This window comes from Rhea pennata, chromosome 3, assembly GCF_028389875.1.
Source record: "Rhea pennata isolate bPtePen1 chromosome 3, bPtePen1.pri, whole genome shotgun sequence".
Classification (NCBI taxonomy): Eukaryota; Metazoa; Chordata; class Aves; order Rheiformes; family Rheidae; genus Rhea; species Rhea pennata.
In genome coordinates, this window is record NC_084665.1 from 40059117 (window position 1) to 40081748 (window position 22632).

The following is a 22632-nucleotide window of genomic DNA, read 5'->3' on the forward strand; positions in this document are numbered from 1 at the left end:
CGCCGCCCCCGCCCGCGGGGCCCGGGCCGTGCCGGGGGAGGAGGGGGAGCAGCGCCGCCGCCGCCGCCGCCGGGCCCGTCCCCCACCGCCTCCCCCGAACACCATAGGCGGCTCCGGCACCAAGATGTCCAACCGGGTGCTCTGCCGGGAGGCCAGCCACGCCGGCAGCTGGTACACAGCCTCAGGTACCGGCGCCGCGGCCTTCGGCGGGGCGGCGAGCCTCGGGGGGTGGGGGCTGAATCAGCACTTTCCGCCGCCGCCGGTACCGGGCCGGGCCCGGCCCGCGCGGGGAGGGACCGGCGGGCCCCGCCTCCGCGAGCGCGGCCCGGACACATGGCCCGGAGGGCTCCGCCGGCCCGCGGCCGCGGCGGGCGGAGCGGGGAGGGGGAGCGGCGGCCGCCGCTGTCCGCCCGCCGCGGCGGCGGTCGGCGGAGCCGTTATCTGCGCGCGGCGGCGGCGCGCGCGGGGGGAGGGGCAGCCGTTACGGCGCGGGGGAGCCGCGGCGCTTTTGTCTCCCGCGGCTGCCCGAGCCCGCCGCGCCGCGGCGCTGCCCTGCGCCGCCTCCCGCGCCGCGCCGCGCCGCGCCCGAAGACTGCTTCGCGGCTTGGCAGAAGGCGCATCAGCTCTCAGCGAGTTAACGCTGTTTCTTGGGGGTGTCCCGCAGTGCTCTGAGCACGCTGAAGACGGTAAAAAAAAAAAAAAAATACCCCAAAACCTCCTTCGGATATTTTACTCTAGTTGGGAGGTGAGAGCAAACGGAAGGAATCTGGTGTTTCTGAGGTGTTTCTCTTCTTGGGGTCTTCCGAGAGAAGGCGGGTGTCTGGTGTGCCCTACAGAGTCAGAAGCAAGCTGGTGGGGTGGGGGAAAGTGAGGAGTTTTGTTCTCCTTCGTAGACTCCAAGATGAATTCCCTTCTTTTCTTCTAGTGCATTCTCCATTGTAGTAATGAAAAGTTACAAAGCACTAGTACAGGGTGGACTGTCACCATTCAAAAAGGTGATACATGTTGAAAAAGAACAGAAGAATGAAGGTGGTGCATTGGAGAGAGGAACATTTCCCCTCCTAAAACAGAGAGAAACCTGTGCTAATGGCTTGGTAGCACCTATGTTTGAAAATAAACTTTATTCTTCTTATTCTGAGGCGGAGGGGAGGATGACAGACAACTCTGCAGTTGCACATTTGTGTTTTCACAATCATTATTAAAGTGATTTGTAAGATACCTTCTTTTACTGGCCTTAAGAGTAAAGATCATGATGAAACTTACATTGGGGAACAAGCCTGGATGAACAGAGGCTGTCATAAAGAATATTTTGAGTTCAGCAGGATGGGAAAGGTATGAGTAACAAAGGTATCGTGGATCCTAAACTGACATTTAAAGAAAAGTAAATATGATAAATCATGCACTTCTCTTGGCTACAATACGTAGTGCTTTCCTTCTCTGCTCTGCAAATCAGTGTTTAAAGTATACGGCAGACATTCAAAGAGTAAGAGAGAAATACACTGGGGAGGGTAATACAGGAAAAAAGGGATTGTGAGATAAGTAGCTGGACTTCAATATGGTGGGTAAACTATTTCAAGGTAACAATAGAGAATGATTGTCTTCCTTTGGATTTTCAAACATTATTGTTTTGCCCATTACAAAACTGGTCTCAAATCTGTAGAGTAGATAGTCTTTGCGTTTTTTTTTTCAATTGTCTAGAAAGGTAGGTAGTACTCCTTTTTACGGAAAGTAAGCAACATCATGTTAAAGGTATATATTTACATGCAAGGACTTCAAAATGTTATGGCTTTACCGTAACACTTTTAAACTTACCAATGCTATTTATATTTTCATTCATTAATAAGGCAGGAGGTTGCTGTGCAATGTGGAACAGTCAAATGGCATTATATGTGAATTTTCTTGTTCGATAGAGGACTTCACACAAAGTTACTACTGGATATTTATGGATAAAATAAGATAAAATAAGAACTTCAGTTTCTTTGTAGTTAATTAAAGAGACATGGGTGCTATATTTGACTGTTTTTCTATACCAATTCAGTGTATAACTTTCTGGTAGACTCCACCTCAGTGAGTCTGTGTGACTAGTTTGGCCAGTACTGCTTCTCTGTGATAGGACATCCAAAACATATTGCTCCAGTTGATTTTGGGCTACCCTCTTGTTATTGCTTGCTGAGGAGGTGTGGAATAGTGCCCAGACACTTCCAGTGCAGGAGAAAAATATTAAACTGAAGCATGTTGTAACTAGTTTTTGGTGACTGTTCTTCTAACAAGTTAAATTGTAACTGTTACTTTGTGGGTTGTTGGGGGTAGAACTTAATGTTGCAGTGGCTGAAGTTTTGGGAAATCTTCTCCCTCCTTCCTCTCCCCTAAAGGGTTTTCCTCAAGTGAGAAAATAGCATTATGGATTCTCTTCCTGCAGCAAGAAGTTTCTTGCACATTTTAAATACAGTACATGAAACAGAAATTCTTCTGTTCAACAAGATAGGGACTACCTATTATTTGTTGACTAGAAACTATTTTCTATCTGCTGCTGTGGAGGGCACATCAAAACTAAAGAGGAAACAATGAGGAACAAGAGTGTATGCGTTTGCCATTGTCTTAACTGTAAAGTCAGGCCAAACTTGCACGCCATCTACTCTCAAGCTTTTAACATAGGCTGGTTTCCTCAGCTGTGCTATTTGAAGAAAGTCTAGATTTTACCACATAGTTTTAACCTGTATGTCTTTGGGGATATAGCTGAGGCAGGGATTATAGTTTGAATTGTAATAGTTCTTCGGTACATTCCTGTAATTCTTCAGGGACTGTGTTGTCAGGTCCTTCTACCTACTCTCTTCATGCTATCCATCTAGGCCCAGGAATGATTTGCTGGGTTATATATAAACTGGTTAGCATTTAAGCTTCCCATTTCCTGAAAACTGCTCTATTTCTACAGAGCTAAGTTTGGGTACACAGGGCAAGCAGGTGTCCTGGAAGCTGTCATCCTGCTACTGTTAAGTTACTACTACAGTTACTACTACGTTAGTATGCTCTGCCTGTCCAAGAGGGCACGGGGAAAGAAATGTTATTTGTGAAGGATGATTCAAAATCGTCATCTCTGAAACTGTTTCAAAGAGGCTGTGTGAGGATGACCTCAATTAGATGGCAGTTTATCCAGGGGTGCCTGGTATCTGAGGGGAAAATGTCAACAAAACATCCAAGAGGATGCATGGAGTCCTGGATCAGGTGCTTATAACTGCAACAGTAGAGCACCCATTGCTGTACTTAAGAAATGCAATATCTGCCAGATCTTGCAGTAGAAGTCAGCCCTGGGGAAGAAGAGCTGAAGTCAGCTGAGGAAGGGACTCTGTGAGAGCAGAGGATGAAGGATAGATCTAGAGTGTAGAACAGGTTTTATGGCTACAGGATATCTTTGAACTGGATTATCTGGCTTTTCTAGGGAGTGAGCTCCAGGAATGGAAGCAGTACCACAGCTGAAGCCACAACCAAGTAACAGGCAGCCACTACTTTTTTTTGTGGAGAGTGAATGCAATGTGTGTTTATGATTAAGAAGCACGTTTCTTGTCTTTACTAAGTTCTCTGGGGCAGCCATTGCTTCAGCTGGAGGCAGATGCTGTGCAACTTCCCTGGTTCTCTGTTCTGTTTTCTCTAGCTATGTGACATGCACTGCTTAGGCTCTGCCTTGAAAAATATAAACAGGCACTGCATTCTAGAGAGAGTACATCACCTAATTCTATAACATCAATAAACTCTACAGAGCTGGTGTGACTGGCTGTGCAATTATACACATCCAAGCATGTCTAGGTGTTAGAATGTCATATCTAACAATAAGTAACCAACTTTGTTGTTAGCAGGAAAGTGATATACCAAACAGAGTGTTTGTAGTTCCTACTCAATGATATTGAGAAGTTTCTTAAAAAAAAAAAAAAAATAAATAAATAAAAGCTTTGTGGTAGCGGTGGCAGCCATTTAATTTCCCATGTGTTCTTCATTCATAATACTCTATTGTAAAGAAAACTTTCAAAGAGCAAGTTCTATAATAAGTTTCTGCAGTTGAGTTCAGTATTGTGATTATCTTGACCAAATTTTACCTATCTTCTTTTCTAGAATTCTTGGTATGGGGAATTTCATGTTCATTCTACATCAGTCTGTGTAGCTTGGTAGTAGACTTCAGCCATGGACTTTTGGAGCATCTGCCTTACATCAATGGGATATGTTTGGTCAGAGGCTTAGAAAAGTTGTTCCTTCTTAGTAGCAGCACTGAAGATGGGAATCTCTGCAGCTGAGCTTCCAAGCTGGAATTGTGTTATGACTATTGTTCGTAGTAGGCTGCTGATCTAACTACTCTATATTTTTACACGCAGACCTTGATCCATATGTCCATTTTAAAATAGTTAAAATCAGAACATGTTATGCTGCTGTTTCTATGGGCTAGCAACCTGGTGCATGGTTGCTGCTAAATACACTTTCAAAAAAGGATAAAGTCATGCTGTGTAGATAAAGGTATCAACCAGTTGCATAGCTGTCATGTGGAATGTTTTTTAAAAAGTGTCTCATCTTTCTGTGGTGAAAAATATTACACTTTGATTTATTTTTGGCAGAAAGTCCCACTCCTGCTGGGTGCATTTAGCCACGCAGACCTCCTGAGACATTGAATTTTGACTAGCAAGGTGAATGGGAAGATTAGGGACTACCAACAATAGTCATAACACTATTTCAGTTTGGAAGCTCGGCTGCAGAGATTCCCATCTTCAGTGCTGCTTCTAAGAAGAAGGAGGAGCAACTTTTCTGAAGCAGAAATAGCATAGTTTTCCATGACTTTGAACACAGGGCAGGCAAGTTCCTAGATACAAAAGGAGCAGGAATGAAATATAACAAGAATGACACAGGGCACTATGCTGAACATGGAATATTTGCAAGATAGGATGTGGTAACTGTCTCAATTTACTCCTTTGTGCTAGTAGATTCCATAAGCATTGAACAGTTCTGCTGAGTGTCAAACCATGCATTCCTGAAATGAAAATAGTCGTTGACAGATGTGCATCAGCCTACCTTTTTTCGTTACTCTGTATATAGCATGCCTTTATAAGTGAGATGTCACATGCTGAGGCACTTTGCATGCTTTATTTACTGGCAGCTGACCTGCCTTGCTGGCTCCTGGAAGAGCTAATTGAATACTACGTCCCTCTTTAATAAAACATTTGATAAATCTTGCCTTAGTTTTTCCCCAGTCAGTCTGTGGAATGCCAGTACAGACAAAGCGCACAGTTTTTTTGGTAAGAGTGGTGCATGAATAACAACACTGATCTGAAATTTGCCCTGCAAAATAAGTTTATCATCATATTATGTATGGCTTATTTCCCTGTCCTCCCTGACCCAACCTTTGTGGTCAGGGTGTCCGTTCTGGTAGCCTGTGCTGGCCTGCGAACATCTACCAGGAAGTTTTTTTTTTTTTTGTTGTTGTTGTTTTTTTTTTTTTTTGATGAGCCAAGTACATGGTACGTCTCCAAGTAAATGTTTGAAGACAGCTTAAAGCTCTGGTTCTCTTGTGTACAGAGTTTTTCTCCTGCTGTTGTGGTTTAGGAGTAAAAGAACCCCAAAGTACAAAGGTGCAGAAATCTTGGTAGTATTTGTAAGGATTATAAGCTTGTTACTTGTCTGGGCAAGAAACACTAGATCTCATGAATAACTGGCTATCATGCATGGATGTTCAGAACTTATCTTTCAGATTCTAAGGTCTGAACAACGGTATCTAGAGCAGTTGGAAACGATACTACTTGGAAGAACTTGTATGGGTCAGAAAATAAATGACTAAGCAGATGTGTATCATGATGTGATCAGTTTAGAAATCATATTTCTTTCCAAGTGAGCTGCTCTTTTAGAGTGCTTTGCACTTTTACTCTTTGTAATCCCCAATAAAACCCACATTAATGGCTTTTACTGCCTCTGCACCAAATACTGATTTACTAAGCCAAGACCCACTACTGTTTTATAGCTCTTTGGAGTAGCACAGCTTTTCTCACTTGCACATTCTGGGATTTGGGGGCCCTGGAGAGTGACATAAAAGTGTCCATTTTTCATGAATAATGATGTAATCCCAGCACCTGTGTGCTTGTTGTCCTGAGCTAGATCTTCTCATCAGCATCAAGGGAAGCATGTACAGCAGTTATAGTTGTCTCTGCCCTGCCATGATATTCCTGAGTGTGCATAGTCTGTACACCAGGTCTGTTGCCTACAGCTTCCGAGGCACAAACACTGCTACCAGGATGTCTTTCCTTGACCCTCAGACCTACTACATCCTACCTTAAATTACATCAGAACCACTTCTCTGTAGTGATCTGAGTTTTTGCAGTAGCTGAAGTGGATGGAAGGAAAGAAAATGTCTTCTGTGTTGTTGGACTGTGCATACTGAGATGAGGAAGCGGTTCAGAAAGAATTGCTATACTGTAGAGCAGTTTTCTGGAAGCGCTGAACTCCAGTGTGCCGAGAACCCTGTCACATTCTCTAAAATTGGAGTAACTCAATGAGGCTCATTAAGTACTGTGTGTAAACATAATGTAAAAGCAATTCATCAGTGGCATCAGCGTGTTATTTGTAGATGATCTTGGAAAAGCAGATGCAGAAAAAATGTAAAAAGTATGCGAGAACACTGAAGCAAGTAGTGACCTGATCTGGGTGAAAGGAGCTTTGTGCAGTTGCAGGATAATAAATGCACTAATAACAGTATCTTAATGTGACACGAGCTAGAGCTTTCAAATGCTACTGTTAAGCTTAAGTTCTTAACTTATAATCTATAAATAAACCATCATAGTACATTGCAAACTTATGAAATGTGTACTTCGTAAGGTTAAATACTAAATTTTGCTTCTCTCTCTCTTTTTTTTCTCCTACTTAGAAATTTTGTGTAGAAAAGGGATGTGTCATTATTGGATCTTTTGCAAGCTAATCGTGAAACATAATATTAGTATGCAGATTGTAACATTGTATTCTTCAAAAGTATACAAAAATGATATAAAATACAACTTCCAGGCTGTTACTTCTTGCTGAATCACTGAAATACTGTCTGAAAAGATACTTCAAGTGCATAATGTAAACTCAATTTTTATTAAGAGTTGAAATTTTAGAAAGAAATTTACACTTGGCATCTTCCTGGTATTATTAAAGTAGTCTGGGAAGTATCGCCTAGTGAATGCTTTGACAAGTTCAGATTGCATTTAGCACATAAGTGTTTAACATTAGAGCTGTAATTATTTTATCAGAGTTGCTAAACAGATGGTCTTTTTTTTTTTTTTTTTTTTTTTTTTTTTGAACTCTGACCTAACTGGGAAGGTGTTTTATAAAGCCATGTATGTGAATATTGCTTGATATTCTCAATAAATGGGGATGCAGTTTGATTATTTATTTTCTCATAACTTTCTGTAAAGCGAATTAGAGAGCTAGTGGAATGCAAGAAAATTTGAGAAATGCAAGAAAATTTGAGAAATGCAAGTGAAAACTGCCTCCAAAGCAGAATCAATGTTTCTGTTGTGGCTTCAGTTTTATCTTCCAACCTTCATTACCTGCTGTTCTATGTTCATCTTAGAATGTGTAAAACAAGAGTTTATGTAGTATCAGTGTAACCTTTTTTATATCTTTATGTGTACCCTTTATGGCTCCCTTTTCAATCCTGTAGCTTGCATAAGCAAATTTCTGCCTTACAGACTGATTTCTTTGTTTCATCCTTTCATCCAGTATTCACTAATGGAAGACTAATATGTACTAGCAGTAGGGAATGTGCTCATCAACATGAGTCTTCAAAAATCATTTTCTATTTTTGACAAATAGACAATGCTTGTCCTTTATTCAAAGATTTATTCTTTATTGCAGTTAGAAACAAAGATTTATCAAGTGAGGCCTATGTTCTTTAAAACAATTGTCATGTTTTTCTGTGATTTTAAATGAGAAGGGAAATCACTTGGTCCTCTGGCACATTTCAGATTGGAATTTTCCTGAAGATTGAATTAAATACTCTTGTTTCCCTTACCTGGAAAGAATGTACTAGTTTAGCTTAATCTACAAAGCCTGTACCATGACAGCTATGAAGTGACGAACCTAGACGTGAGACTACCAGACTTCTTTGTAGTATTATTCATTGGGTAATACTAGCTTGTGTTTAACGTGGAAGAATTCCTTCTCACTTACTCTAGTGCTTTTTTAGGGAATAATGTTGATTGATTTATTTTTTTTTATTTTTTTAAAAACCTCTCATTAGTCAAGCTATTTGAATAAATTCTGTCTGTAGCTATATCCATAAACCTGTCTGATAGAAACTTGATTTCAACTAGAAGTTGTTTTTAAACTTGGTGCAACTTCTGCCAGTTTCCTAAACAAAACAGCATGGGAAATGTCCACAGATGATAATATCAGCATTCTTGTTTTCATGCTTATATTTATGTCTTAGTTCATAGGATTTAATTACAGGTCCTAGTATTACATGCTTCAGTGAAGATCATATTTTGTTGATCTTTCTTTATCTGATAAAAGAACTGATCTTGCATTATTTACACTAAAGGGTATTGACTGTTCATAGAAGATGCATCCTTAGAGCTTTCTTTCCAGGTTTGCCTTAAAAATAAAAATCTTCTTGTTCTGCCATTTTCTCAAGTTGGGTGCCTCACACACTACTGAAGGAGAAATCTCTCATCTCTCGTATTTCTTACCCCTGCAGTAGAAGGATAGGCAGTGCTATTCCATGTGCATGCATGTTTACTTAGAGACAGATTATTACCTCAGTTATCTCAATGATATTTGCACAAACTTCTATTCATATATGTTTGAGTAAAACTAGGAAAAAAAATCACTTATAGGGCAGTTCATGAAGAAGTTATTCATCTCTCATAATTCTGTCTAGTAGAGCATATCTACAACGATAATCTGGATTTATTTATATTTTGTATATCCCATTCAAATATTTTGGCTTTAGCCTCTAGCTTTGTCATGTCTGATAACTTGAAAGAAGGACCTCTCTGAATGCTTTAGCTAAAAGTTGATACTAGGGGTTGCTTTGTGTCCTTAGGTAATTTGGTAACAAGAAAATTGTGATTTTAGAATATCCACATTAAGTATTTGTAAGAATAGGAAGGCGAAAGTTGATGTGAGTTCTTTCGGGGTGTTGTTTGATTTTCCTTTAGCTAAAAGGTCAGAAGGATATGTTGTACTCTCCATTCTCCTTTTGTGTTAGTCCTTTGGAGAGAGAGGTATTTGATTACATATTTTATTAAAATATCACAAAGATGTATAAGTTACGGAAACTCACATTAGGTCAGAATTAATGATCTGAAAAGTCATCTTACTGTCACATTAAAGGGAGAAAATCAGAAAGCAAATTTGATAGCCTATCCATATATAAATACCAACAAAGTTCCATCCCTTGGGTCCTACTTATTTGTTACTTATTTCACAGCCTCTAGGAAAAAAAAATGTTTGTTACTTTGTCTGCGTCTGTGTCTGCAATAGCAGACTAAGCAAGCCTCGGCATCTTATTCTACTGCATTATAGGATCAGAAGTCTTGTCCAAATATGAACAATCATAAAAGCTTTTAGGAAGTTGCCAGAAATTCTGAACTTTATCCTTAAACTGTTTGGCAAGTTATCTGATTTGCCTACCATCTTTTTAGCCAGAAATAGCTGTGAAAGAGGGGACAGAGGAAGGCCAACGGCAGTGCCTTGTTTGGGAAGAGAGTCCCGCCTCTGCCTCCATTTGTCTGAAGGGCTTTGGCATCTCTACTGGTGTGCTGTCGCTGGACATTCTTCTGGGGAAAAGACCTTGTATAAGTCTGTGTTTTGTATAAATCTCTGGTTAGTAACTGTTTGAAAAAAAATATTTTCTTCTAATGAGCCTCTCTCAAAGTACTTTATCCTTTTGCATACTTTGGGAGAATTAGAAAGTTGGATTTTTTCAGTGTGATTTGTCTTTTCACTTTCAAATGTATATTAAAAAGTGATGGATTTTTAATAGAATGGTATTTTGTTAGTCCCCTAGTAGCTTAGAAGAAAGATGGAAATATGCTACTTTATGCTACTTCGCTTCTCCAAAAGCCTTTTTTTTTTTTTTTGATGTTGTTATCCTTATCTCCATTACATGTCTCTGCTGCTTGTAGTTTTTCCAAGCAACGGAAGCAGCAGTGCAAAATTGGTATGTATGGGTTTTTTTGACAATTTTTATGTTTTCACTAAGATGTCTGTATTACAGTGGTAACAGTGGCTAGTCTATGTAACTTTTTTGCCTTGTTAAAGCTGCAGATGACATCTAAGGCAGCTGAGATAATTTTAGGCGTAGGTAAACAGTGTTGCGCTAATTAACCTTCTACATGTCAGAAGATAGTGTTCTTTATAATGACAGAGGATGTCCTTTTCTCATGAAACATCTGAATTTAAATTTTCTATAGAAACTGGTAGCTTGTATTTTGCATACTTTCTAGGGAAAGCTTTTTCTGCAATTGTTGTTGAGTGACTGATTGAATTCTTAAAAGATTGATATCTCTACCAGGTTCTCTGCGGGTATTGTCAGCTCTTTAGAAAACTGTCGACTTGTGATCTGGCTAGTTTGGAACGTGATTGTGAAATAGTGTCAGATATTTAATTTGCTTCTGACTTTTCCTGACAGTTTGTGGTTTTATTGGTTACATTTCCTTTCCACTGCATGGGTTAGATACAAAAAGAGATGTAAGATGCTTGGTACAAGATAACAGCTTACTGTACCATACCTTAATGACAAACTCAGCTGACACAAAATTATGTCAAATGCATATAATAGAGAAAAAAAAAATCTCTTTCTTTATTCTCTTTGTTCATGCTGGGCTACTTCTAAAATAGATGGCGAAGGATTTTTACTTTAAAGTTTGTTTTTGTATTCTTTCATAAAGAATTTTGTGCTATATCTGTCAAATTTGCTCCTTCTGGAATAGCTTTACACTAAGAAGCTTATTTGTAGTGGAAAATACCAGAATGTATTTTTTCAAATGTTGCTGTTTCTGGAAAGCATTTTTATCACCTGTCAGCTAATTAAATTGAGAATATTTGCCACTTGTTGAGGTACAGGATTTGGGGGGAGAGGGGGGAAATTAGGTGTTAGGTTGAGTGATCACCAGGTTAACATTAGAATAAAGTTTATGTACCAGATATGACCAAACGTTACTATGGAATCACTCGAAGCAATTGGGGTTTTTTTGTTTGTTTTTCCCAGGCTCTGCACGCTTCTGGCTGCTTCCTGTGTAGGTGCAGTTTTTCTCTCTTATGATGTACTTTGTATGCTCTTATAGTCACTTCCTAATGATGAAGGACTAAATATTATAGCCATTAGCTATCATCCTAGTATGCAAGGTCTTTTGTATTTTACCGTCTTTTCATATTGGACTCCTGCAGCATAGATTGCCATAACTTTTCACTTTTGAACTCTGGGAAGATGATTACCTGAGAAATAAATCTGTTAGTCTGTCTTTAAGATCAGCAGCCACTTGTTCTAATGACAAAATGGTACGTGCAACAGTCCATAGAGCAGTCCATTTTCATGGATGGACAATAAATGATCTCATGAACTAGGAGGCTGAAACTTTCCTAGAGTAACCTTGCACATTGCAGGTATGTTGTTTTTAAATAGTTTATTTTTTTGATGTTGAAACACAAACTTTCATGCTTATGATGGTTTAAAATCTGGACTTTGTTAATTTTTGAGGTAGACTAGATTTTTCCATGGCTTCAATATTTCCTTGTCTTTTCATAGGACCCCAGCTGAATGCACAACTAGAAGGTTGGCTTTCTCAAGTACAGTCCACAAAAAGACCTGCTAGAGCCATTATTGCACCGTGAGTTTGAAATTTATTTTTAGTATATTTAATATTTGAATTGTTAAATGCTTCTGTATTCTGAGTGATTCTGAAGTCTGGTGGAAGCTTGTCTTTAGGTAAAAAGTATGTCATCTAGTTTTCAAATAAGTATTTTGAATGTTATGTGGAAATGGCAAAAATCTGCACATTTTGGTATATGATTAGTTTCCTTTTACAGACAATTTTAAGATGTAACATTCACAAATGAATGTTAAGTCAACTAAAAGATTAGAATGGTCATCTAAAGATGACAGATCATTCAATGCATCTGTAACAGAATATGTATTTGTGTCTATACACACATAGTACAGATATTCACATTTTCATATATATACATACACATTATATGCATGTGTGTATATATACACACACACATATTTATATTTTTGTGTACATATACCAAAAATTCATAAAGCTGCAAAAATGATAGTGAAGTACTATTCAGTTACCCAGAATGGCTTGCTTTGGGGTTTTTTTTAGTTTTTGATCATTCAAGAAACAGGAAAAAGTGCTACATTGTAGGATTATTTCTGAATTATTAAGATAGAATTAAATTGAATGAAGATAGTAAAGACCTTTAAGAAAACTGTGGGTCAGTCTAATTTATTACCAGTTAGAAAGAAACATTAGGAAAAAGGCACCCTAAGGATTATGAGTTTTTTGTTTTTACTTTGGTAACATAGCATTAACATACTGTTCAAGGATTCCATAATATTAGTGAATGTGCAGAAGAAATTGGACCAGATCTGCTGTAGTCTTTCTCGCTTGTGTATTTGGAAAGAAACCTTTTAGCTGTGGATTAGGCAACCTGAGGTTTTTTTGTTTTGTGTTTTTTTTTTTTTTTTTTTTTTTCCCTAGAGCTGCTGGAGATCTCTCTGTGGTCTTGGCAAATTGCTTCATTCATCTATGCCTTTGTCTCACTTGTAAAGTGGGATATAGTTAATCAAATATTTCTAAGAGACTGAAAGAGCTTGCTCTAGAAGGAATCTTTCAGGAGGATGTAGTGACATTGTAAAATAGCTTGCTGGTTCACGGTGTCCCAGTCTCCTGTTATCCATGTAGCGTGTATACTAATACTTTTCTTAGCTCTTTAGAATGAATTAGCCAGTTGCCTCTGAAATAAAATTTGGGGGTAAATCTGAGGATGATTTGCTCCAGGTATCACTGTGTGTGTGTGTGTATGTATATATGTATGTATATATACACATGATACCATCTGGAAAACTGTAGCTGTGTTGATTCATGTACTCTGCCTAAAATAAGTGATGATATTTATGGACCTAGAGTCACAGACACTCCAGATAAGATCCAAAGATGATGTGACCCAAGCACTATGCAATGTGCGCATGGCTGCCTGCTGCAGAGGTGCTGCTGAGTGATCGTGAACCGTTCTCTGCCACTTGACTTGGGACTCTGGGGAACGCTGTCTGGAATTAATGCTTTTTGTGGTGTAAACTGAATCTTCCTGTTTTGAACAGTCTTGAGAAGGATGAAACTTAAGATGATGATATTTGAGCAAGTAGTCAGAATAGTTATGAGTCTTTCTGGAGCATAATAGGAGCAGAAACAGGAACACAGCACAAGAAAGACTCTAGGCCAGCTGGCAGTGATAAAGCATCTGTCTTGTTCTCCACAGTAAAAATTACTGCACTGCGTTCCGCTGCTTTCCTTATGCCCATTCTGTTGCTTTAGTATTCTTTTCACTGCCAGAGCATTTTCATTTTCTGTTTCTCTCCTGTAGCATGTAGTCTTTTATTGCCAAGAGTGTGGTTAGAAGAGCTTTTTCCAAGAGCTTGCTATTCCTATGTCTTCTGGCTGCATTTCTTAGCATTATCATGAACTTCTGATAATATGCAGTTGTATAGTCTGCATGTTGGTATCTTTTTTTGTAAGTAATAAAAATTGCTTTGATATGGGGGCCTACTTAAAACTTTCAAGCGAAAGATCACCAAGAATTCTTTTTTTTTTTAACAAATAAATATATCCAGTGTACTTTAGGTATTACCTTTTGTTAAGCTGATCCACTGTTGACTTGAACAGTGCTTGCTCTCCAGCTCTTTCATAAGTTGATTTTTGTATCATTCTTGCTGTTTCTAGCTGACTGGGGACTGAACATCTAGCATATTATTAAATAATATTTAATGTATTAAGATACTTAATAGTATTAAATATGTTAAATAATATTTAATACATTAACATTTTTGTACAACTTGATCTGCAGCCATGCAGGATATACCTATTGTGGATCTTGTGCAGCCCATGCTTATAAACAAGTGGATCCTAATATTACGTAAGTATTAAAGTATTCTCTCTTTATTCTTTTAAGTAGAAAGCATAAGATGATCCTATTGCAGTGCTTGGAGAATGTTACTGTTACATTTTTAAACCTTAAAGTGCTCAAGTATATTTTTATTTTGTTCTCTTTTAGATTTTTTTATGTATCCATTTCTATTTTATTTTAACCTCATATAAATATTCATATTGTTTGAGTCTTACAAAAGAAAAATTTAATACACTATTATTGAGGATGAAAATGTAAAGCAGTATTTTTAAAAGTTCTTGAATTATTGGGAACTACCTTTCAGAAGGGGAGGGGTTAGGTGTTCTGTTTTCAGATAATATCAGTGTTTATTTTACTTTATAAAACAGTGGAACATCAAGCAATAAAAGCTTGAACTGTTTGTTATTGGTCCCAGGGTTTCTTTGGGCTTTTTTCTTTTTGTTTCGGTGGGTTTTTGTTTTTTATATTTTGTTTTGTTTTTTTAAACTATATTAAAATATTTGACCGTGATTCTGCATTGATTTTTCAGTGCAGGATTATGGGCTGAATACTACCAGGATTCTCTTCTGCTGTGGAGAAAAGTGACCATTGTGTGTATATGATATTTGAAGTCAGTGAAAGTTACCTGTTGTAATAATTTTAAATGGACATGTGTTTATAATGGCACAACTATAAAAAGCATAATCTGTGCCTGTTTCTGAAAATATGAAAAGAGTTATTCTAGGCTAAAGAAATATAATTCTCACACATTTTGCTGACTGCAACGTTTTTTAAATGATGGAAAATTTAAAACTTTTTTGGTAAATGTTTTAAAACATCCCCAAGTACTTGCTCAAAGTATATATTTTGCCTTTAAATTTTAGATAAATTTTAATATTAAAAACTGGCTATATTTTATCAGTTGCTTGTGAGGAAATATCTTTTAATACTCTCCAAAGACAGTGGTTTTGAATTTTTTCTAAAATGTTATAAACAAGCGAAGATGATTTTACAGTGTGACAGAAAGCTGAGTTGTCCAAAAATTTCTAGAACAAGTTCCATTCCCCAGATTTAATGACACTGAGTTAATGGAACTTTCTGTATCATTTACTGATTTACTGCATGGCATATTTGGCATATTTAGAATTTGTCAGAATAATTTGTCTGAAGTATTACACATTTGGATATTTTGTTTTAATGAGCTCTGTAAACAGCTTTAGTATTTTTAATATGTCTTGCTATAGCAGTTCATATGTTAAAAAAACCCAAATATCTTTTAATGTTTCCTATCTCTGTAGTTCAAAGAAGAAGCAAGATGATGTGATTCTGATTTTGAAAAAGTTAATTTCCTGTAGTGGCGTGTTAAATCCCATGGCAGGAAAGCTAATTAAGAGCCAGGAATTGTTGCCTTGATGAAATAAGATCATGACAATGATGTAGGAGAGCTTGCAGTATCAACTAAAGCTACAAATGTCCAGACCCAAGTCTTTGTTTTCAATGAGACAGTGGGATTAAGGTAGCATTTAAGAATGGCTTAAATTCGAATTTGAAGCCTGAAGTAGAGCTAATCCAAAAAAGAAAGCTCTGAATATAAATCAAGAATCCTCATTTGAGAGCACATACATATAGCTGTTTGAAGTGGTGTGTAGCTAAAGGCTCTCTTGGTTCAAGAAGGGAGTTCAAAAATCAGTTCCAAGGGGTTAACAGAGATTTCAGCCTTCTAGCGAGTCCAGCTAGACAGATTTTCTGTCTGCTTAGTGCTCTCTGGTATATAGCCTGTTTAAAAAGTTTAAGGTTATCTGAAGTGTACTGAACTGATCTTATGGCCATTTCTCAAATAAGGAGCAAGGCTGGATCATGAATTGACCCATGGTCTTGCATATATTAGCATAAAACTGTTGCTAACCACCAGACAAACACTCAAAGTATTGCTTTGTGTGTCAGCATTTTTAATAAACTTGATATTCTAAGGCAAGTTGCTGTAGATTTACAGTTGTCTAAATTTTGGGCTTTTGTGTTAATTATAGCCGAAAAATTTTCATTCTTGGGCCTTCCCATCATGTGCCCCTTTCCCGATGTGCACTTTCCAGTGTGGACATTTATAGAACACCTCTGTATGATCTTCGAATTGACCAAAAGAGTAAGTGCATAATAAAGCTTTGATCTGGTAGATTGCTGAGACTTTAGTGTTACCTGTGTTATTGCAGTGCCAAGGACCCTGTTGTTGGTGAGCTTTATCCTTTTAAGTGACATGCAAAGGTAGAACTATTCTTACTCCAGTATAAGCTAACTTCTGAAAGATCCTACTGGTTGCAGATATTACTGTATAAAATCTTTAAAATGGCTGTTATGATCCTGCAAGTAAAGACTTTTCAGTCTTTGCTTATCTTTTCCATCATGGTTGTATGCCCCCTAAAGAGTGTGTGTGTTTTTTAAAGAGGAGTTCTCTAAATCAGCAAGTGTTGTTTGAATATGCTATGCACCTGCTCTGCCATTCTATGAAGTATTCTGTCTGTAAAAAAGATAGTGCTTTAGCTGATTTGAGTTTATTTCTAATAAAATTTAAAAAGCTGGACTTACTTGAACATGTTATTGCATGTTACTCATTTTTACTGACAGAGTGCTTACAGAACTCTTAGTCCTTAAAATAACATTTTTTCAGACTAAAATTAAAGGTGCAATGAAGATGCATGTGGTTCAAAATATCACGCTTACCTCAAGGTATATCTTAATAATACAGTATCTTTGTTAGGCTAGTTAGCCTAAATGTACTGCCAGTCTATCGTGACTGCATGATTAAATAAGCGAGTTTAGGCTTTCTGCATAGCACTTCTTTTGTACATACAGACATTTCCTTAGGTTACATGTTTTAGTTTTTACAGAATTCCTTCATGGAATGGGGAACAAGGCACTGACCTACTTCAAATTGTGCCTTTAGCGGAGAGTTTTCATGTGCAGAGGTCACTCTGTTTACATACCATTAGGCATATTTGATAGAAGAAAAGGTGTATTATAAGCATGTATTAATCATTTTCACTATCCCCAAATTTATTAATTCAGTTGATTAGTAAATTATATTAAACAGTAATGGAAAAATGTTTCTACACATTCAGCAGTGGCTCAACTTATCAGCACTTTTTATTTTTGCAATGTATGATGATGTTCTTTTGAAAACAAGAATCAAAGGATTAGGCAGATGAGTACACATTTTAAATTGTTTTTTATTATGTTGTTTAAATTTTCATATTGTAACTGATTTTTTTTTGGTGATGCTAAAAAGCCAACTGATTTAACATATATTGGTGATGCTAAAAAGCCAACTGATTTAACATATTTATTTCTTGAACTGAGTTTTTATGTTTGTATCATAATGACTTAAATGTACACTTAGTCATAAATTTATTTTAAAACAAGTGGTTTATGATCACAGTCCTTGAACACAAGTTATATATTTTAGTGGACTTCTTTTAATAAGGATGCACTATAGTTTGCTTTACTGTAACTTCTTTTTAAAAAAGCTGAAAAATAATCTTTAATTCATTTCAGTTTATGGAGAATTGTGGAAGACTGGAATGTTTGAGCGTATGTCTCTACAGACAGATGAAGATGAACACAGTATCGAAATGCATTTGCCTTATACTGCTAAAGCCATGGAAAGGTACTAGGGCTAATTACTTGTACAAGAATGAGTATTATATGCATTAATTGTTTGAACTGCATATAAAATGCAGTAGGAGGAAATAATACTCTTATGTCGGATTTCCCTCCTGTACCTTCCCACCTTCCAGTAACAATTTTGAGGCAAGGATTGGGGGGGACGGAGAAATTAGACACTGGGATTATTACTTGCTGAACTATAGTTATTGTAAGTAGAGCAAACACCAGCAAAATGAATTCGTAACACCTCTTATAAAAGAATTCTTATGCAGATATTGACTTTAGAGTTCATATTAGACATGTTATCGGGAATCTTTCCAAATATTTGAATTTTATTCTCCTGTTTTTGCAAGACCCGAAGTACAGTAGTCTTGAGTGTTTGTGTATGTGTGTTGTTTTTTTTTTTTTTTAACAAAACTGCTAATTGGAGAAATAAATGTGTTTGTGTGCTAGTGTGGAGCAAGTACAGCTGGAATCAGTCTTGTCCTGTGTGTGAGAGGATGACCTAATCATTTTTTACCTTCTCCAAATTTCATAATTCGTCATTAGTTTGGAGTTTTTGTTGTTCACTGAACCATTTTTTCAACTCTGAAAGAAGTTTAAATACTAATATACGTTTTCTGTGGGATTTAAAATTTGTTTGGAGTGTTAATAGTCGTTGTGAAATCAAGGCTCTATTTACACATTTCAAGTGAGCAATATGAATAACTTGGTTTAAAAAAAAAGTAGGTGATTTTTATCACTTTGGGTTTTTTGTTTTTTCTCCTATAATATTTGAAATTTCCCCTGGAGTGCCAATACACATCTAGATGCTTCCTATATGTGATCTTGAAGGTTTTCATATGTCTTAAAATTGTCCAGCATTTGTGCTGCTTCTCTATGGGGAGAATTTCATTCTTGCTTTATTGTTGACCTCACTGCGTCTTTTCTTTTTGATTGCTTGGTGTTTTCACTTTGCAGCAAAGATAAATGGTATTTTAGGGAGGGATTTTTTTTTCTGAAATTGAAGCAGATTCATATTTTAAAACAACTTCCTAGTATGATATTATCAAATTAATTATATTTTCATTTTAATCGTATCCTTTTAAAAAATTCTACAGTTTCAGTTAGCAAACCCTGAAAAAAACTTCGCGTTACTTAAAAAAAAAAAAAAAAATTACAACCTTTTTTCTTTTGCTTATAAGCCATAAGGATGAGTTTACTATTGTTCCTGTATTGGTCGGAGCACTGAGTGAGTCAAAAGAACAGGAATTTGGAAAACTCTTCAGTAAATACCTAGCTGATCCTAGTAACCTCTTTGTCGTTTCTTCTGACTTTTGCCATTGGGGTGAGTTTTATATCTCTTCATTATAGCAGTATGATAAATATTTTGTAGTTATTTTCAGAGAATGTCTTTCATTAAACATAATTTAACTTTTTAACTTCTGGTAAATGTATCTTTGAAGTTTAAATGCTTTTTGTAAAGCTGAAAAGGATTCTTTTTTTAATATGGAAAACTAGATGAATAGAATTAATGTGGTAATGGGCTTTCAGTGTAGCGGAGGAAGGAAGTGGTGAAGGTGTATGGATTTATATGCATCTCTTCACTGTTGCAGTGAAATAAGTGCCTGGAGTTTCTTGGTCTTTTACTCTTCTTTTAAGCATCTCAAAGCAACTTGCCAAACAAACCGGCTAAGCATTCACTGGACATGGCAACATCCCTCTGATGGAAGTACATTTTGTACATGTTTTACTGTTGAGTATGATAGCGTATAGAGCATTTATATCAATTTATCAGAGTTATTCCAGTTCATCTTGGTGGCAGAGCTAAAAAGATTCCAGAAGCCTTGACTTCTGTCCTTCTGCTTTAATTCTATTTTTTAGGTGTAGCAATAGCTGGGAAAGGGACTACTTCAGAAAGATATGTTTTATGTTATACAACAGACCTTCTCCCCCCCCCCCCTTTTTTTTTTTCCAATTGTCATCTTTGGTTACCTTATGTAATTCATATTTTATTCATCTCTGAATTGTGGAATAGCTAGAGTTATATAAGAATGACCTAGATTCAACTGTGGCTAATGAACCATCATTTAGAACTGTTTATTGAATTATCATGATCTTTTTCTTTTAACCTTCATTTATTGTGGGTATAGTTGTGCAAGCAGAGATAGGTTGACTCTGTCAGGAGGGCTAGTGAAAAGAAATGCTGCTTTACTTGCTGATTTATAGAACTGGATTCCAAGGCATTATCAGACAATTAATACTGCAGTATCAATTCTACATAGTAGATTTTTTTGGAATATAGCTGCCTGTCAAGTGCTTTTCTTCACTTCTGGGCTGCTACTTTGGTGATTGCCCTCAAATTTCCTCAGTGGAGCTAAAAAGTGTAATATATGAAGATTACTACTTTACAAATAATATAATTTCAATTATTTAGTAAGTATTAGGGAGTGTTTTAGCTACAATTTTTCCCTTTTTTATTTTATACATGATTTTTGTTTCAAGGTCAGAGGTTCCGTTACAGTTACTATGATGAATCCCAAGGAGAAATTTATAGATCCATTGAGCATCTAGATAAAATGGTAAGTTTTCAGATTTGGTGGAACTAACTAACAAATTTCTCCTGTACATTACATTACTTTGAACACTTCAGAAATTTCTCTAACAAAGTGTTATAGATTAGATTTTGTTGAATGTATACTTTTCCTCTGCTTACCACAAAAGGAATTTAGCTGGGGTTTTTGAGGTTTTTTTTAAGTCTACATTTTACTGAGTGTGCACAATACGTTGCGAGTATAATCTAGTAAGCATAATTCATGAAAATAAATGCATATTTGCCTACCTAAAATCCCCTAGTGTACCTTAATTTCTGTCCAGATACCTTCTTATATTTACAAGAAGCAAAAAGAAGTCTAAATTGAGTATTATGGTAGTCCAGATTTGATAGTTCTGATACCTGCACATTGAAACAGCATTGCGATCGTTAATAGTTTCAGCATCAACTGTTTTGATGAAGAAAGGTTGCAGGGGATTGTTTTGGTTAGGAAAACAAAACTCACTGTTTTATTGGGACTGGTCTTCCCCACTCTGAGGTAGGTGGTGGAGAAAAGCACTAGCCTATACTTCATTCTAGGTTTGACTAGTGACTAAAACAAATGCTAAATACACAGAGATCGTGATACCAATTATATTGCATTTTCTTTTCAATCATAAGAGCTGAGGATTTATTTTTAAAACAAAAATTGTACTAGCCTTCAGGACTCTAAATAGGGTGCGGAGTAGAAATATTTCTTCTAGAAATACATAATCTTAAAAGTTGGTTTAAAACCTCTTTGTAACATTTCTGTAACTTTGTGAAATGTCCTAAAAAAAAAAGAGAGAACTGGTATTATTCAGGATTTAAAAAAATTTTTTTTTAAAGAATAAATCCTATCTGTTGGCAAGACTTCTGGAGCTTTTTTGCTTTGTGTATCCATATTAATTTAGTTTTTCACCATTCACTGCTGGAATGGAAACAGTAAATAGTTTACCTTCATTCTGTTTACTCTATTTTTAATAATGTTGGTTATCGGTTGAGAGGTTTCTCTATAAAGACCAATGTTTTCCTAGAGAATCTCAGAATTTGCGGTTCTTAGTGTTTTTGCAGGAGAGCAGATTAAGATGCATTAACAAACATTATTTTCTGCTTGTTAATTTCTGTGGTGGAAGCTTGTAAGAAGACCAGACTTTAGCATTTAATTACTTTCAGTAAATACATGGCTTTGTACTAGATCTTTGGTAGTTATTTAACCAGAAGGAAATGGCATTCTTTGGTAATATTGATGAAAGTAATTGCTACTATATACTGTTTAATAACTGTTTTCCAATACATTGGAAAACTATGTGCTGCACAGCAACATAGTGGTCTCTTTTTGTCTGTTAACTATATCATGCGTGCATGAATACATGAACCCAGGTTGAAACTCCCTACAGAGTAGGTTATGTTTTTGGTGGAGTTGGAAAGTTCTTTTCAGCAGCATTGTGGGAAGTGCACTTTCAACATTGGACACAATGCCACAAGGGTCTCTGTCATGTCTCATCAGCTTTTGGAAGGAGTTCGCTCAATTTTTCTATGCCCTGCTCAGCTACCTCTTTTTTTCATTAGATAAATATTGAATTCCATTAATGTTGGTTTTAATGTTACAGATGCTTGTATTGTTATAGCCACTAGGCCTCTCCACAGAGAATATAGCTTAAGGTAGACACACAACTGTTAAAATAAACAGAGATGGTAGCTTTCACTATTGATGATGTAATGATTTTATTTGTCCTAACTAGCAAAGCGGTTGGCTGTGTGCTTTGTAAGCAGAAAAATAGTCTGGGTTGATACTGAATTGTTTTTCTTTGGAAATGCCCTTGCAGGAGGACAATGGTCTTTTCCCAGTTAAGACTAGACATGATTTTCCTAGCTAGTGCATGAATAGTGCAAAACATGATATGCATTGTACATTTACTACCATGCTAACCACTGAAAGAGATTTTATTTGCTATTAGAGCCCTTAGATTCTAACACAAAAAATGCAGAGTAGTAAACATTGCTGGGCAGCACATCAGTTTCTCCATGGTAACTCTTAATGTGATCTTGTTGTTAGGCTCGAGGTACTGTTGTGTACCTTGTGAAGTACTCGATGAAAGGAGTAAGCATCCTCATGATAATTAGGGGTGCCAGGGGAAGAATCCTCAAATGAAGAGTTATAATTGAGTGGCTGATGTACAGTAATTTGGTTGTATAACATAACCCTGATACTTAGCATCTTTTGAATTAAGAATGGAGAAGCATTCTGTAATGTGTCATTGAAGAGTAATTATTTTTTGATGATGACTAGCCAGAAAATG

The 22632-nt window shown here is 36.8% G+C and overlaps 1 protein-coding gene across 2 annotated transcripts in view; it reads left to right on the forward strand.

The window, feature by feature from the left end:
• The window catches only part of MEMO1 (mediator of cell motility 1), a 28048-nt gene continuing 5416 nt past the window's right edge, over positions 1–22632 (forward strand). Inside the window, exons 1-7 of one of the 2 annotated variants that reach the window (XM_062573633.1) lie at positions 1–185; positions 11759–11840; positions 14083–14151; positions 16149–16261; positions 17668–17779; positions 18963–19105; positions 20263–20339. In XM_062573633.1, coding sequence (XP_062429617.1) covers positions 125–185; positions 11759–11840; positions 14083–14151; positions 16149–16261; positions 17668–17779; positions 18963–19105; positions 20263–20339 — 657 coding nt within the window. In that variant the 5' untranslated portion in view covers positions 1–124. Of the gene's footprint in view, positions 186–10077; positions 10172–11758; positions 11841–14082; positions 14152–16148; positions 16262–17667; positions 17780–18962; positions 19106–20262; positions 20340–22632 lie in introns of those variants that run through there. The other variant, XM_062573632.1, reaches the window with a different exon arrangement.